The sequence below is a fragment of the Salmo salar genome, chromosome 03, assembly GCF_965601325.2.
Source record: "Salmo salar chromosome 03, fSalSal1, whole genome shotgun sequence".
NCBI lineage: Eukaryota > Metazoa > Chordata > Actinopteri > Salmoniformes > Salmonidae > Salmo > Salmo salar.
In genome coordinates this window covers 16405913-16424739 of record NC_138293.1, presented here as the reverse complement: position 1 = coordinate 16424739, position 18827 = coordinate 16405913, and the positions used below count along the sequence as shown (strand labels likewise).

The following is an 18827-nucleotide window of genomic DNA, read 5'->3' as shown; positions in this document are numbered from 1 at the left end:
TACAATGACTGCCTAGGAACAGTGGGTTAACTGCCTTGTTCGGGGGCAGAACAACAGATTTTTACCTTGTCAGCTCGGGGATTCGATCCAGCAACCTTTCGGTTACTAGTCCAACACCCTAACCACTAGGCTACAATAAGCATGATAATGCATAACATACAGTATTTAGAGAAGCAACTAAATATGAAACAGCTGTGGATTAAAATAAAAGCTTAGGGAATTTAAAATTGGCTGCATTCTGACTTTGGGGAATCAATGACTTTTACAGCATGTGGCCTAGATACAGCCCCCCCCCCTCAGTGCTTACCTGGCATCCAGCTGCAACCGGGTCTTGATCAACCAGATGGGATTGGTCGCCGTGATAGCAGTGAACCCTGGGAAGAAGAGTGCAGAGGTTCAGACAGGGGGAGTGACTGTGTGTGAAGGACTATCCAAGGACAGAGATATATACACAATGGGGGGGGTGTATTTCACAAAGCACCACCAATGATTGAGCCAGCCATCTAACAACTCTGTATTTCCTGGATGATAAAGGAAGATCAACTTGAATATAGGGAAGGATATTACAGATTCAATACTTGCAGTAGTAACCCAACGACATTCAACTTCAGCTGGCTTTATGAACTAGAAAAGTAAGAGTTAGAACTGAGTGCTGTCCAATCTATGGATCCTGCGTTTTGTGAAATACAACCCCGGTGCACTCTAAACATTTCCTTCTCAACTGGCAGCAGTGTGTGAAAGCTTTGTTGACATCTTTAAGCTGTGTTTATGGGCCTTTTATGAGCGGTTTATTTACGTATTGGCAATCTCGTAAAATATTTCCTTTTATCGCTGGTGCTCCGGTACCAGAGATTATAAAACATTTAAACTTGATTACCTTTGTTAAGGGAAGACTGTCCCTCACAGGAATGGTATTATATGGACTGATTAGATTCCTCAAGGTTATTATTACAGTACAGGCAAAAACTCAGCTTAAAGATACAGTCCACATTCTTCATAATGATATTTACAAGTTGCAACAAATATAACCAAGATATAGCCTATAACTACTATAAATACTATTCCTTAGTGTTAATAAACAAGGTGGGCCTGAATCTCATGTACACGGAAGGCACTACAGAATGATACGATATAGCACAGTGCTATGCAATTGTTCAGCCCCCTCAATGAACATCATTATTATACTTCACTCTGATTAAGAGTGCCTGATTAAATTCTACCCTATAAATGAGTCAATGAATTGAGTAAATGTAATTTGAACAACAGTAGCTAGCTCCCAGATGAGGTGCGCTCAGCCCTACAGTAGACCTACAGTAGACCTACAGTAGACCTACAGTAGACCTACATCTTAAGAGGAAGTCATTGTATGAACGACCTCATGGTGAGAGCCTCAGCTGAAGGCCTCATCGGCTGCCATGAGGAAACTAAATGGAGTCTGGCCTTCTTGAATTATTCAACAGGACCAAAGCGGGAAAAAAACAATAAATAAATAAATAATAAATCGCAAAGTGGACATGTAGGCGGATGTTATTTCCCAGGGAAACTAGGTGTATATTTATAAATACCAAAACACTTACTATTTTAAGTGTTATTAATAAGTTGCTTATACTAAATTTGGGTTTGAATTATTATTTTATTTTTTAGAGACCAATGAGTCCCCTGACAATGCATCAAGTCAGTATGTTAGTTCACAAAGGAGTGTTATGTCATACACATTACAAGGTATATGACAAATGTGTAAGGTGCAGGTCATTCTAGTGTGATCATAATGTGTGCATTTTTAAAAGACAGACAGTAAATCTTGCACATCACTTGTGCTCTGTACCGACGTGGTCAAGATACTAAACCTCCAAACAGGGACATAATTTAAAACATGACCATTTGAAAATCGACATACATTTACATCAGTACATAGCATCTTCTCTAAACAAGAAGCCAGGGGACGTCTACAGTACAGTACCCACGACTAGAGCTTCTACTGTATCAAGGGACACAGTCCTAAGGAAACTGCATGAAGAGGATGACAAGTCTGTTGAAGAAGAAGAAGAAGGAGATAGCGTCTATGGCGTGTACTCACAGAGTAGGGGCAAAGCTACTCCGCCTCACAGCTGCAGCTAGAAGCCTGCAGATATGGGGGGGCTGAGGTGGCGGGGGCTCTCCCCCCTCACGCAGGGGTGAAAGCTACAGTAAAGCCCTAAAATGACCACAGTCACACACAGGCAGCAGTCAACCAACCAACCCACCCACAAACTCCTTTATTTACATAGATGAAGAGGAAACCTACCGATCCTACCCAATCCCTGTATGTTTAACAGGTAAAATAGGACGACAAGCATCTCCCCCAATCTGATATAACCAGGTAAGATCCCCCTAAGCCTCCCCAAATCCCCCTTTTTACATATATATATACACACATACATAAGATAATCCTCCCCACTCCCACATTTTTACCCACCCTTTTTTAAACCAACTAAGGTGGGAGAGGAGAAAGGGGGGGGGGGGGGGGGGGGTCACACCCCATCTCTTCCTCCCCACTCTAACCCTCAAACTCTTGACCTTACCCACACCTGTTTTAAAATGCAAGAGGACGTCTCGTGTCGTTTCTCTCCCCTACGTTTTGTCAGGTACTGTATGTCGTTCTTGGTAAGGGAAGAAACATTGAAAGAAAAATGCAAATCTGTCGTAAATGGAACATCACCCCACTGGTATAATCATTATGTGCAGGACAAAACAAAAACATGTGTGGTACACAATAATAACATATATTTCAACAATTCTACAGGTGCCAATCATTGGTGTTACCACAGTCACTTATATTGATTCTAAACAGTAACGATGGGGACAAAGTCAACAATGAAATAGTCACAATCAAAAAAAAGTCAAATAATACCAGAGGGTTGAAATGCTAACCTTGTCAAACGGACTTAGTCTATAAAATGACGAGCTTTGTTAAGTGTGCCTGATTAAATTCTACCCTATAAATGAGTCAATGAATTGAGTAAATGTAATTTGAAAAACAGTAGCTAGCTCCCAGATGAGGTGAGCTCAGCCCTACAGTCGACCTACAGTAGACCTACAGTAGACCTACAGTAGACCTACATCTTAAGAGGAAGTCATTGTATGAACGACCTCATGGTGAGAGCCTCAGCTGAAGGCCTCATCGGCTGCCATGAGGAAACTAAATGGAGTCTGGCCTTCTTGAATTATTCAACAGGACCAAAGTGGAATAAGTGAAACGGAATATCGCTGAGTGGAGGATTCGTTTATCTCTGATAAACAGTGTTGTGATACGCCAATTCAACAAGACCACCCATCGGTTTCTGATCTTCTGAACAACTTCTTTCTAAAAGTTAAGCATTAATGCCATTTTTATGTTGGACAAAGGACTGTGTGGAGGCCAGATGTCTCAAATACATAGAACTTTTCCCCAAATTTAAACATATTACTGGAGGGTCAGCCATTTCATGCTTGGCCCGTTTCATATCTAAACTAGTTCAATGGTGTGACCTAGTTCCAGTGTTATTACAGCACTACAGTCATCTGCTATAATGCAGTGTGCTTCAGGCTGAATGGGGCCCTCTATTCAAATATATGATAGAAGTGATATGTGCACAAAGAGGGTCACATATTATGCTCGAGGGTGTCAGAGTCCACAACCTAGTTCAAGGCTCTTGACATACTATGGGGGACCTGATCCAGTGTAAATTAACCACATGAACTAGCAAGTCTATACAGGAGGTCTATGGACAGAAATAGACACTAGGCCCTGAGCAAACTGTGGTTGTGTTGAACTCAAGAGAAGGCATGAGTATGTGTGGCAACTCATACTTATGTGTTACATTTACTAGGAAAAATGGTTTAGATGAGCAGCTGGAGAACAGTTCATAGCTCCACTCCTCAACTCCTATAGAGAGGGTTCAGGGAGTTGAATGACTGCAAAATGGGCATGATTATAGGCCAGTAGTGGGTATGATTATGAATCAACACCAAGTATACCAAACACTAGGAACACCTTCCTAATATTGAGTTGCACTCCCCCCTTTTGCCATCAGAACAGCCTCAATTGGTCAGGGCATGGACTCTACAAGATGTCGAAAGCATTCCACAGTTGTGTCAAGTTGGCTGGATGTCCTTTGGGTGATGGACCATTCTTGATACACACGGGAAACTGTTGAGAGTGAAAAACCCAGCAGTCTTGCAGCCTGGCACCTACTACCATACCCCGTTCAAAGGCACTTCAATCTTTTGACTTGCCCATTTACCCTCTGAATGACACACACACAATGTCTCTATTGTCTGAAGGCTTAAAAATGCTTCTTTAACATGTCTCCTCCCCTTCATCTACACTGATTGAAGTGGATTTAACAAGTGACATCAATAAAGGATCATAGGTATCACCTGAATTCACCTGGTCAGTCGGTCATGGAAAGAGCAGGTGTTCTTAATGTTTTGTATACTCAGTGTATGTGGTCTATATTAAAATGGTCTATTCATTCTATATCTGTAATTGAAAAAGTCAGTAAGCATGCGTCTATAATTTGTACTTGGAGAACTGGCACTATATCAAATAAAACATTTGCTGACTAAAAAGCATCTTTGGGTAATTATTCTATATCTGTATGTGTAACTGAGGGACAGGATTCAGGTGTGTCAAATCGTTTTGGGAGTGCCATAATCCGATAGGAATTTTCTAGTGTCTGGAACTAGGTTGTCACCTATAGCCTATATATAGACATGCATACATACGTATGTTACATGAGTGTTATGTACAGCACAGTGGAAAGTATAGCTTATGTTGGCCTCTTTGGTCAGACGAACCTACATCTGCGGTGTTAGAGGTTCAACAGTAAATGATGAACCAAATAAGGACCCTCAAACCTAATAGTGACAAGGTTAGCATTTCACTTCATATGCAGACTAAGAAACATCTGAAGTGCGTGTTGTTCATGTACCTTCAGTGGGGGTGGGTGGGGGGTAAACAGGCTGGTAAAAAAGGGGGAAGGGGTACAGTGTATCAAGACTGTGCAATCATGTAGAAGTTATAGGAGATGAAAGAGCTGCAAACCAGCTAGTGACCTATAACCAGCATCATCATTATTAGCATCAATAGCATCATCATCATCATCATCATGGTCATACCAGTGAAAGGAAATGGAGTGCTACCTGAGGCGTCCGGCCGGGGTGTCGCCGCGAGGCGGGGGGGGGGGGCCTCCCGCAGTGAGGGCCCTGACATGTTAGCGCCCTGGGGCCTTTACTACTGTACACACACAGCATAGACAGCGCTTGAAGGGCCAAACTCACTGTTTAGCAACAAACTGGTACGTTAACACAATTTAGGGTCCTTCGAGAGAGTCGAAGAGCCTCACGAGAAAAAACTGAGGAAAGTGGGGGTGGGATGGAAAGCACAACCCAAACTTTGAGGATGTTATTTGTTTTATTGCTGGAACAGACAGCTAGCTAGTGGTAAGTCTTGTAGTTGTATGTAGTAAAGTGTTGGGCCTCTGCCAAGTTGGCTGTATAGAATTGTAGGACAGAGGCAGTAATGTGGGTCAGTGGGTCTATTTGCCGTGTGAAATCACAAGAGCAGTTCACTATATGAGTGGAAGTAGTAGAAAATGCAACTGACAGTGTTAACTCTGTGCTTTGTCTTTTTCACACTTTATGTATTTTCTTACTTGCTTTGACTGAGAGAACATAGATTATTTTTTTCACATAGAACTTAAGAACTATAATATTGAAGGGCAGAATAACCTCTTCACTTTCACTATAAATATAAAGTGGGGTTTATACTAGAGACTGATCCTGAAAGTCTTCAATTGTGCTTTCGGGCAAACCATCTGTGGTTGATATTCAAAACACTGGAAAACGTCCACAAGGTAACCCATATAGTGGCCATGTCTAACACCTAGCTGGATAGAGGCTAGAGCAATGTTAATAAAATATTGAATTATCTTCAAATTAACAGGAAAACCCATCCACCCCATAACGCAAGATACAAATGTACAAAACAAACATTTAATCAAATAAAAAAATATGACCAGTTACTTTAAAAAATCTAAATATCTTTAAATAAATACTTAACATAGCCCCTTTTCTATGTAATCTGTCAAAATAAAATAATTAGCTGGAAATGAATTGTCTAAACAAGTCAACTTTGAATGTAGCAACAAGCAGTAGAAACTGCACTGACAAGCAGGCTATAGACAGCAGAGGAGGAGTTTGTGGAACAACTGTTACCTGCTAGGCCTGCAGACACCATATGGACCTGTGTCGAGTCGGGCTCAAACACGCCGCTCAGCTTCTCTTTGGCAGTGGAGTAGGATGCAAAGTAGATGGCTCTGTTGATACAGGAGGGAATGGATGTGAGCTAATAGAGCGAATCAATCAATCAATCGATATCATAACTCTGGGCCGTTACCATTATACTATATTTTTTGGGGTCATGATGGTCGATACCAATATGGCAAACAAATAATATGTTTCATTTTTGTGAGATTGGGGCAAAATTGCACAGTATAAAGGACAGGCAAATGCCCTCTGTCCAAATTGACCCACTTCAATTTGCTTACCGCCCCAATAGATTACCGCCCCAATCACCATCACATTTCACACTGCCCTATCCCATCTGGACAAGAGGAATACCTATGAAAGAATGCTGTTCATTGACTATAGCTCAGCATTCAACACCATAGTACCCTCCAAGCTCATCATTAAGCTTGGGGCCCTGGGTCTGAACTCCACCCTGTGCAACTGGGTCCCGGACTTCCTGACGGGCCGCCCCCAGGTGGTGAGGTTAGGAAACAACACCTCCACTTCGCTGATCCTCAACACAGGGTCCCCCAACAAGGGTGGGTGCTCAGCCCCCTCCTGTACTCGCTGTTCACCCATGAATGCGTGGCCACACACGACTCCAACTCAATCATCAAGTTTGCGGACGACAACAGTAGTAGGCTTGATTACCAACAATGAGACAGCCTACAGGGAGGAGGTGAGGGCCCTGGGAGAGTGGTGCCAGGAAAATAACCTCTCACTCAACGTCAACAAAACAAAGGAGCTGATCGTGGACTTCAGGAAACAGCAGAGGGAGCACACCCCCACCCACATCGATGGGACCGCAGTGGATAAGGTGGAAAGCTTCCACATCACTGACAATCTGAATTGGTCCACCCATACAGAGTGTGGTGAAAAGGGTGCAACAGCTCCTCTTCAACCTCAGGAGGATGAAGATATTTGGCTTTGCCACTAAAACTTTTACAGATGCACAATTGAGAGCATCCTGTCGGGCTGTATCAAAAACTGGCAAATCTGGTGCAGTCCATGAGGAGGAGATGCACTGCAGTACTTAATGCAGCTGATGGCCACACCAGATACTGACTGTTACTTTTGACCCCACCCCTTTGTTCAGGGACACATTATTCAATTTCTGTTAGTCACATGTCTGTGGAACTTCTTCAGTTTATGTCTCAGTTGTTGAATCTTGTTATGTTCATACAAATATTTACACGTTTGCCGAAAATAAACGCAGTTGACAGTGAGAGGACGTTTCTTTTTTAGCACTAAATTTATTACTGCACTGTCGGAACTAGAAGCACAAGCATTTCGCTACATTAACATCTGCTAACCATGTGTATGTGACAAATAACATTTGATTTTAGTCAATGCCACTCCGACATAGCTCGATCTAATTCTTATCTTTTTTATTCCATTCTTTTAGAATTGTGTATATTGTTGTGAATTGTTAGATTTTACTACACTGTTGGAGCTAGGAACACAAGCATTTTGCTACACCCACAATAACATCTGCTAAATTTGTTTATGTGACCAATAGAATTTGATATGGCCAATAGAATTTGATATGGCCTGGAAGTCCTGTTGCATTCATTTGGGTAGTTTATGTGTTACCAACCTACATACAAATAAACATCTACAGCAGCTATAGAAAGTCCACACCCCCTTGGATTTCTTCACATTTTGTGTTACAAAGTAGGACAAAAATTGACTGAATTGTTATTTTTGTCAACGATCTACACAAAAATAAAAACTTTAAGGATTAATGAAAAATAAACCACCATTATACCTTGATTACATAAGTATTCACCCGACTCAATACATATTAAAAACACCTTCAGCAGCGATTAAAGCCGAGTCTTCTTGGGTCGGTCTCATAACAGCTTTGCATACCTGGATTGTGCAATATTTGCTCATTATTCTTTTCAAAATTCATAGCCTTCATTTCTCAGAACAAGAATAGACTGACGAGTTTCAGAAGAAAGTTCTTAGTTTCTGGCCATTTTTAACCTGTAATCTAACCCACAAATGCTGATGCTCCAGATACTCCACTAGTCTAAAGGACAGTTTTATTGCATCTTTAAAATCAGAACAACAGTTTTCAGCTGTGCTAACATAATTGCAAAAGGGTTTTCTAATGCACAATTAGCTTTTTAAAATGATAAACTTGGATTAGCTAACATAACGTGCCATTGGAACACAGGAGTGATGGTTGCTGATAATGTGCCTCTGTACGCCTATGTAGATATTTCACTGAAAATCTGCCATTTGCAGCTACAATAGTTATTTACAACATTAACAATGTCTATACTGTATTTCGGATCAATTTAAAGTTATTTTAAATGGACAAAAAAATGTGTTTTTCTTTAAAAAACAAGGACATTTCTAAGTGACCCCAAACTTTTGAACGGTAGTGTATGTATGAGGGACAGAGAAAAGGTTAGTCATTCAAAAATCATTTCAACCCCTATTATTTCACACTGAGTGAGTCCATATAATAAGATTTTTGTTAATCCAGATTTGACTAATTTAGGTTTGCCTAAACAAAGGAGGTGAATAGTTACGCAACGACTAATTTAGTTAATGCATTTTTATTAATTTGTAAAAACCTGTAGAATTTTCTTTTACCTTTGACATTATGAAGTATTGTGTAGATCAATGACAAGAAATTACAATTAAATATTTTTCAATCCTATTTTATAAAGCAACAATATTTGAAAAAAGCCCAAGGGGGTGTAGACTTTCTATATACGTATAAAAATATAGATGGCTCATTAGGCATGTTCCTGCCTAGTGCCTGTATCGGTCACTGCACGCGCATGCTTGTGTGTACAATTCATCCCCAACCAGGCACCCCAATCACATGCCCTGCTTTAGCTGGAGATTAATCTCCCATGCAACTCCTACGCTTCCTCTACTAAACTCAAATCCCAGAGGATTAACGCAAGTAAACATTTCCGCTGTGGGGATTAAAACCCAACGACCCACCAGCGCTTGGCTCGCTCACCCTGCCCTTAGTGCATGTTTGTGAGAGAGTGCGATTGTGTACACTGTGCACGTGAGAGACTGGGTGACGGCCGATCTTAGTGGTGGTGACGCGGACTCATCTAAAGCTTGTGATGTGGAGTGTGCTGTAGATGAACAGCTGACTGCCCAGCCAACCATGCTTTAATGGCAGACAATATGCTCTGCTGGGCAGCAGGCTGCAAAGGCCAAGGGGGAGACCAATCAGCCAGTACCTTTCCACAGCCATGGCACACAGCAGCAGTGTTACAGTCACTTCACTGTCTGGTTGGATAAGGTTCCTTGCTGTGTTAATGTAGGTAAAGCCTGGTGAGCGTCTAGTCGCTGGCAGGGGTTATTGAGGAAATGGCATTGGTGTTTTTCCTCTGTTCCAGTGCAACATTAAGGAGAGTATTGAGGAACAGAACCCTGTAGGAGTAATGAAGGATGATTGATTATTCTCTCTTCCCACTGCAGTCATTTTTATGGCAGTGTACGCTCAGGTCAGTCTCTCCTTACCCTCTCTCCCTCCCTGCCGTTCTATCCGTCTACATCGCTCTCCCCATCTACCTCGCTCCTTCCCGGTCTCTCCGACCCCTCTCCCCCCAGACTCTCCAGAACCCTCTTTCTCCCGACCCCTCCCCGCTCTCCTCCCACCCCTACCTCTCCACTGTCCTCCCACCTCGCTCTCACCGTCCTGCTCCCGCGCCTCGCCCTCCTCGCTTCCCTCCCACCTCGCTTCCCTCCCCGCTTTTCTCCCACCTCTCCATCCCTACCTCCCCGTCCTCTTCGCCTTCCTCCCACCTCGCTCTCACCGCCTTCCTCCCTCTCCCCTCCCTCCTCGTTTTCCTCCCCCTCCCTAACTCGTTTTCCTCCCCCTCCCTAACTCGTTTTCCTCCCCCTCCCTAACTCGCCCTCCTCGTTTTCCTCCCTACCTCGCCCTCGCTCTCACCTCTCCATCCCCACCTCTCCATCCCCTCCTCTCCATCCCTTCCTCTCCCCGCTTTCCTCCCACCTCTCCATCCCTACCTCTCCCCGTCCTCCTCTCACCTCTCCATCCCCACCTCTCCATCCCCACCCCTCCTCGCTTCCCTCCCACCCTCGCCCTCCTCGCTTTCCTCCCACCTCGCCCTCCTCGCTTTCCTCCCACCTCGCCCTCCTCGCTTTCCTCCCACCTAGCTCTCACTGTCCTCGCCTTCCTCCCACCTCTCCATCCCTACCTCTCCTCGCCTTCCTCCCACCTCGCCCTCCTCGCTTTCCTCCCACCTCGCTTTCCTCCCACCTCGCCCTCCTCGCTTTCCTCCCACCTCGCCCTCCTCGCTTCCCTCCCACCTCGCCCTCCTCGCTTCCCTCCCACCCTCACCCTCCTCGCTTCCCTCCCACCCTCACCCTCCTCGCTTCCCTCCCACCCTCACCCTCCTCGCTTTCCCCTCACTCTCCCCCTCGCCTTCCTCCCACCTCTACCTCCTCTCCTTGCTTTCCTCCCACCTCGCTCTCACCGTCCTCGCCTTCCTCCCACCTCTCCATCCCTACCTCTCCTCGCTTTCCTCCCACCTCTCCTCACTTTTCGCCCTCCCTACCTCGCCTTCCTCGCTTTCCTCCCACCTCTCCCTCCCTCCTCGCTTTCCTCCCATCTCGCCCTCCTCGCTTTCCTCCCACCTCGCCCTCCTCCCACCTCTCCCTCCTCCCACCTCTCCCTCCTCGCCCTCCTCCCTTTCCTCCCACCTCGCCCTCCTCGCTTTCCTCCCACCTCGCCCTCCTCGCTTTCCTCCCACCTAGCTCTCACTGTCCTCGCCTTCCTCCCACCTCTCCATCCCTACCTCTCCTCGCCTTCCTCCCACCTCGCCCTCCTCGCTTTCCTCCCACCTCGCTTTCCTCCCACCTCGCCCTCCTCGCTTTCCTCCCACCTCGCCCTCCTCGCTTTCCTCCCACCTCGCCCTCCTCGCTTTCCTCCCACCTCGCCCTCCTCGCTTCCCTCCCACCCTCACCCTCCTCGCTTCCCTCCCACCCTCACCCTCCTCGCTTCCCTCCCACCCTCACCCTCCTCGCTTCCCTCCCACCCTCACCCTCCTCGCTTTCCCCTCACTCTCCCCCTCGCCTTCCTCCCACCTCTACCTCCTCTCCTTGCTTTCCTCCCACCTCGCTCTCACCGTCCTCGCCTTCCTCCCACCTCTCCATCCCTACCTCTCCTCGCTTTCCTCCCACCTCTCCTCACTTTTCGCCCTCCCTACCTCGCCTTCCTCGCTTTCCTCCCACCTCTCCCTCCCTCCTCGCTTTCCTCCCATCTCGCCCTCCTCGCTTTCCTCCCACCTCGCCCTCCTCCCACCTCTCCCTCCTCCCACCTCTCCCTCCTCCCACCTCTCCCTCCTCCCACCTCTCCCTCCTCCCACCTCTCCCTCCTCGCCCTCCTCCCACCTCGCCCTCCTCCCACCTCGCTCTCACCGTCCTCGCCTTCCTCCCACCTCTCCATCCCTACCTCTCCTCGCTTTCCTTCCACCTCGCCCTCCTCGCTTTCCTCCCACCTCGCCCTCCTCGCTTTCCTCCCACCTCGCCCTCCTCGCTTTCCTCCCACCTCGCCCTCCTCGCTTTCCTCCCACCTCTCCATCCCTACCTCTCCTCGCTTTCCTCCCACCTCGCCCTCCTCGCTTTCCTCCCACCTCGCCCTCCTCGCTTTCCTCCCACCTCGCCCTCCCTACCTCGCCCTCCTCGTTTTCCTCCCACCTCTCCATCCCTACCTCGCCCTCCTCGTTTTCCTCCCACCTCTCCATCCCTACCTCGCCCTCCTCGTTTTCCTCCCACCTCTCCATCCCTACCTCGCCCTCCTCGTTTTCCTCCCACCTCTCCATCCCTACCTCGCCCTCCTCGTTTTCCTCCCACCTCTCCATCCCTACCTCGCCCTCCTCGTTTTCCTCCCACCTCTCCATCCCTACCTCGCCCTCCTCGTTTTCCTCCCACCTCTCCATCCCTACCTCGCCCTCCTCGTTTTCCTCCCACCTCTCCATCCCTTTCCCCGCCCTCCACCCACTCCTCCCTCCCCCCGCCCTCCTCCCACCTCTCCCTCCTCGTTTCCCTCCCTCTCCCCGCCCTCCTCCCACCTCTCCCTCCTCGTTTTCCTCCCTCTCCCCGCCCACCTCGTTTTCCTCCCTCTCCCCGCCTCGCTCTCCCCGACCCACCTTGCTCGCCCCGCTTTCCTCCAACCATCCTCCCCGCTTTCCTACAGCAAGCTATGCTTCAGAAGGGAGCGGCAGGTAACCCACACACACTTCGAGCTAGCAGGCAGACGTTATAGTTAGTTGGTTGTAGTTATACACGTACTGCGTTTCAAGTTTTCTAGTTCCGACTAGCACATGAACGCGGCGTACGTTTGAGTGACAGAGGGCTTTGCATAGACGGTTTGTTGCAATTTCTGTGGGAATGTAAAATAAAGTTATTAACCGGTTCACATGCTTCTAAAATAACGGTTCTGTTTCGAGAAGGGTATAGATCACTTTCGTTTTAGGTTAGGGTTCTGTTCTTCAAACAATTTCATTATTTTCCAGTTTTTGGTTCTGTTCCTTGAACTGGTTCCGACCCTTGGTTAAAAGTCAATTACTGCGAGATCAGCAGCCTATGCCATATGGTCACATTGATACACTGGTGGCTAAAGAAATGAGCGTATGGAACTCAGCCTATAGGCCAATGCAGCAGTAGGCCTATAACTTCCATTGCTCTTTCACACAAAGGATTGGTGATTATCAAGGGGGAGATTGTTGTAAAGATCTTTCAAATAGCTTAGTGTGAGGAACGATCATTTTTATATATTATCATTTGCAATAAATAGAAAAATTAGAAAAGGATGTTAAAAAAAAAAAAACACTTTCCTACACTTCCGGGCAGCATATTAGTGGATTCGGCTATTTCAGCCATATCCATTGCTGACAGGTGTATAAAATTGAGCACACAGCCATGCAATCTCCATAGACAAACATTGGTAGTAGAATGGCCTTACTTACGGTGCGACGTTAAGCTCAGTGATTTAACGTGGCACCGTCATAGAATGGCACCTTTCCAACAAGTCAGTTCGTCAAATTTCTACCCTGCTAGAGCTTCCCTGGTAAACTGTAAGTTCTGTTATTGTGAAGTAGAAACGTCTCGGAGCAACAACGGCTCAGCCGCGAAGTGGTAGGCCACACAAGCTCACAGAACTGGACCGCTGGTTGTTGAAGTGCATAGTGCACCATGCGCAATGCCAAGCGTCAGCTGGAGTGGTGTAATGCTCGCCGTCATTGGACTCTGGAGCAGTGGAAACGCGTTCTCTGGACTGATGACTCACTTCACCATCTGGCAGTCCGATAGGATGAATCTGGGTTTGGCGGATGCCAGAAGAACACTTCCTGCCCCAATGCATAGTGCCAACTGTAAAGTTAGGTTCGGGCTAGGCCCCTTAGTTTCAGTGAAGGGAAATCTTAACACTACAGCATAATGATAGTCTAGGTGATTCTGTGCTTCTAACTTTGTGGCAACAGTTTGGGGAAGGCCATTTCCTGTTTCAGCATGACAATGCCCCCATGCACAAAGCGAGGTCCATGCAGAAATGGTTTGTCGAGATTGGTGTGTTAGAACTTGACTGGCCTGCACAGAGCCCTGACCTCAACCAACACCTTTGGGATGAATTGGAACGCAAACTGCGAGCCAGGTCTAATCGCCCAACATCTGTGGCCAACCTCACTAATGCTCTTTTAGCAGAATGGAAGCAAGTCCCAGCAGCAATTTTCAAAAATTAGAGGAAAGCCTTCTCAGAAGAGTGGAAACTGTTATAGCAGCAAAGTAGGGGGGGACCAACTCCATGTTAATGTCCAGGATTTTGGAATGAGATGTTCGACGAGCAGATGCCCACATACTTTAGTATGTAATGGGGAATTGATAAAACCAAAAAGGGCAAACAATTCACACAACGAATGCTAAATAAATTAGAGGGAGACCGCTGAACCATTCTGGAGACTTGCCTATATCGTCACCACACACACCACTCTCCTTCCTCGTCTCAACATTTTAAATTATACCCAAGACACATTGTCACATTTTTTAGATGGTTTTCACTGAAAGCAATAATCAACTAGGCCTACTGCTACGCGCACTGCCCAAATTGACAGCTTCTCAAATAAGCATAGGCCTACGAGCTTGTAACTTGAAACAATCCACAACCATTTTTAAAAAGAAACGAATGATCCTCGATGGCGAAGTCATGCTTTCTGGTGAAGTATTTTGAATTATTCTATTTCTGTATAGACAGGAGTAATTATCTAATTTTGGCAAATGCATTTCCATTTACTCCTCTATTGGACCCACCACTGTCATTTCTCTCCTGTTCTATTGGTTTTCATATCAACTTTATTTCATTGTCCAGAAGCCAAAGGCACAAACCTAGCCATTAACAACCCATCCTAGTGGTTGGATCTTTAGATTCCCCCTCTTTGTAAATTTTTACGGAACCTCAGCAAGTACACTGTTTGAATCGTGTTTTTCCAAGTGTGAAGTTTAGAATGCCATTTTTGGCAAATGTTTGAAAATTAAGTTTTATTGTCTGCTTCACTACAGTAGTTGCATGTTCTGTTCAGATGCATTACCACAATGTAAATGTGATGTCTGTCATTCTGAGCACCGTGGGTGGATGCCCTAATGGGTTATGCAGACGGGTCCGGTACATTTCTCAAATGGCTGGTAAATTTAAATCTTTCCAGGCACGTTGTTCGGCTTCACCTTTTCCTAACAGAAAACCCTGTCACAGAAGACCACACACACACACAGCCGGAAACAGGGAAGACCGTCAAGGGCATTTAACGCGCCACAGAGGGCCAGACTAGCAGGACGAGAGAGATGATCTACATACAGAGAAGGAAAGAGAAATTCAGATACTCAAAGAAAATAAACATTGACAAAGAGCATTTTTTGCATTTTAGCTAACCCTAACCCTTTTCCTAACCTTAACCTAATTATCCTAACCTGCAACGCAAAGTCAAATCTGTCGTTAATTTGACAAAAGCTGTATCCCTTCTATCCGTGACCCAGTGGACAGCCGCTACTCTGCCCACAGTGACTGTGATTAACAGACTGGACCAGGAGGCTGCTGTTACGTAATAGGGCTAACACTCAGAACAGTCATTTCAGTCTGGGTTCTACCACTAGGAGTGTGAATAATGCCCCTGTGGAGATGGATGGAAGATGAGGACAGGGAGGGAGTGGAATTTTACTGGCAATTAAACTGCAGAAATTCATTTTGGGGGGGGGGGGGTTACCTGGAAGAAGATTATGTAAAATTGTGGTAATTGTGTCGTTGTCCGACGTGGTTACAAAAAGGAATTGCCATCACCAAGGTCAAATAATGGAAAACCAAATACAAAATAAATCTAGGTTTCCTAGCCACACCCCTTTACATCTGAAGCCAGAAAAAAAAAACTATATAAAGTAGCCTACACAGAAAGACAAGAAAATGCTAGCAGAAGCCACAACAGGATGAATTATTACACAGGAAGTGAGGTCATACCTGGAAGGAGCCACACCCACCAGGTTGGGCCCAAGGCCTCTGAACAGCGAGCGTGGTCCCTCCTTCTCCAGTATCAACCTGTAGAGGGAGAGGTGTATGAATAGCTAGCATAGCGCAAAGTGTTGATTATTGATATGCTGAAACATAAGAAAAAGATGGCTTTCAAGATAGTGGGCTAGTGCCAATGTGGATAATCAGTCTGCCAAGACCATAGTACATCGGCCGTTGCCTAAAATTGTCCATTGGCGACTAATACAGTAATAAACAGATGCATTTATGGTACATTTCCTGACACTGTGTTTTTGCAAGACGGATGAAAGGAACCAAATGTGTCAAAACAGATCAATATAGCTAGCTGATGATGCATTACATTAGATGATGCATTTCAGTATTTGTGTATGTGACGAGTCATGTGTCATTTTTTATTTTACACAGTGTGTTGTTCTAATCCTGAATGCTGTTTGGTTAAAACCGCTTTCCAGCCAGTGTCTATTCACATACAACGATCTGGCTCAGTCAGCTAGGGTTAGGTGGCCTCCCGACCAGTTATCCCCAGGTAAGACAGCAGGCCTCGAATGGAGACAAGACGTTATTAGGGCGGCTGGTAGCCTAGCGATTAAGAACATTGGGCCAGAAACCGAACAGTCCCTGGTTCAAATCCCTGAGTAGACTAGGTGAAAACCTGTCATTGTGTCTTTGAGCAAGGCACTTAACCTTTATTGCTGCTGTAAGTCACTCTGGATAAGAGCGTCTGCTAAATAACTAAAATGTAAATGTGAATTATAAAAAAGGTCAGCAACGCAATGAGCTGCTCTACATAACATGGTAATGGCTGATGGGCTTCATGCTGTTTAGTGTCACCCAAGGTTATTCCACCATTAACCTAATTCATGGAGATTTACAAAGCAGTGACTGAAAGCTAAGCTTCAATTCAAGGATTAAGGCCTCTAGACTCAACTGCGAATTCAGTCTACTACGCAGTCAGGACTGCTCATACTGAGCTACTTTGTTCTAAATGTGATTTGGCCTACGCTGCAGTCGGTGGTGACCCACTTGTGCAAGTTGTTGTGCAAGTTGTTTTCTTCTCCCTGTGCTGCTTAGTGGTGGTGTTGGGTTTCAGTTAGTGCTTCCAGTGCAGAAGCATGGTGGTTGACTGATGGCGAAAAGGGGGGAAAAGCAGGCCCAAGAACACTGCAACAGAACGAAGCCTTCAGCCAAAACCTGACTTAAGCTATCTTAAAAAAAAAATTAAGTAAAAGAAAAAAAAAAAGGGGCTTCATCGATATTTCACTGGAAGGGAAATCTTTGTATCTAATCAATGAACTGGCTTTTATGGTGATGAGGCATTCGATGATACAGTTGAAGTCGGAAGTTTATATACACTTAGGTTGGAGTCATTAAAACTCGTTTTTCAAATGACTCCACAAATTTCCTGTTAACAAACTACAGTTCTGGCAAGTCGGTTAGGACATGTACTTTGTGCATGACAAGTAATTTTTCCAACAATTGTTAACAGATTATTTCACAATTCCAGTGGGTCAGAAGTTTACATACACTAAGTTGACTGTGCTTTTAAACAGCTTGGAAAATTCTAGAAAATGATGTCATGGCTTTAGAAGCTTCTGATAGGCTAATTGACATCATTTGAGTTAATTGTACCTGTGGATGTATTTCAAGGCCTACCTTCAAACTCAGTGCCTCTTTGCTTGACATCATGGGAAAATCAAAAGAAACCAGCCAAGACCTCAGCAAAAATAATTATAGACCTCCACAAGTCTGGTTCATCCTTGGGAGAAATTTCCAAATGCCTGAAGGTACCACGTTCATCTGTACAAATAACAGTACGCAAGTATAAACACCATGGGACCACGCAGCCGTCATACCGCTCAGGAAGGAGACGCGTTCTGTCTCCTAGAGATGAACGTACTTTGGTGCGAAAAGTGCAAATCAATCCCAGAACAACAGCAAAGGACCTTGAGAAGACAGGTACAAAGTATCTATATCCACAGTAAAACGAGTCCTATATCGGCATAACCTGATAGGCCGCTCAGCAAGGAAGAAGCCACTGCTTCAAAACCGACATAAAAAAAAGCCAGACTACGGTTTGCAACTGCACATGGGGACAAAGATCGTACCTTTTGGAGAAATGTTCTCAGGTCTGATGAAACAAAAATAGAACTGTTTGGCCATAATGACCATCGTTATGTTTGGAGGAAAAAGGGGGAGGCTTAGAAGTCGAAGAACACCATCCCAACCGTGAAGCACGGGGGTGGCAGCATCATGTTGTGGGGGTGCTTTGCTGTAGGAGGGACTGGTGCACTTCACAAAATAGATGGCATCATGAGGAAGTAAAATGATGTGGATATATTGAAGAAGCAACATCTCAAGACATCAGTCAGGAAGTTAAAGCTTGGTCGCAAATGGGTCTTCCAAATGGACAATGACCCAAAGCATACGTCCAAAGTTGTGACAAAATGGCTTAAGGACAACAAAGTCAAGGTATTGATTGGAGTGGCCATCACAAAGCCCTGCCCTCAGGCAGAATTGAAAAGGCGTGTGCGAGCAAGGAGGCCTACAAACCTGACTCAGTTACACCAGCTCTGTCAGGAGGAATGGGCCAAAATTCACCCAACTTATTGTGGGAAGCTTGTGGAAGGCTACCTGAAACATTTGACCCAAGTTAAACAATTCAAAGGCAATGCCACCAAATACTAATTGAGTGTATGTATGTAAACTTCTGAACCCTGGGAATGAGATGAGAAATAATTCTCTACTATTATTCTGACATTTCACATTCTTAAAATAGTGGTGATCCTAACTGACCTAAGACAGGGAATTTTTACTAGGATTAAATGTCAGTAATTGTGTAAAACTGATTTTAAATGTATGTAAACGTCCAACTTCAACTGTACATAGCTACTTGAATTCAAGGTTAATATATTAACTGAAAAGGGGGCATTTGAGACACCTAATTATGTCTAAAAAGAGTATGTTGGGTTGGATGGTCAAGATT

The 18827-nt window shown here is 45.3% G+C and overlaps 1 protein-coding gene across 1 annotated transcript in view; it reads right to left on the bottom strand.

Annotated features, from left to right (window-relative positions):
• LOC106599039 (solute carrier family 25 member 36-A) overlaps window positions 1-18827 on the bottom strand; it is a 39435-nt gene that overhangs the window by 6019 nt on the left and 14589 nt on the right. The window contains exons 3-5 of the mRNA XM_014190091.3: window positions 15815-15892; window positions 6238-6338; window positions 308-374 (exon numbers count right to left, since the gene is read on the bottom strand). Of these exons, the coding sequence (XP_014045566.1) occupies window positions 308-374; window positions 6238-6338; window positions 15815-15892 (246 nt within the window). The remainder of the gene's footprint in view (window positions 1-307; window positions 375-6237; window positions 6339-15814; window positions 15893-18827) is intronic.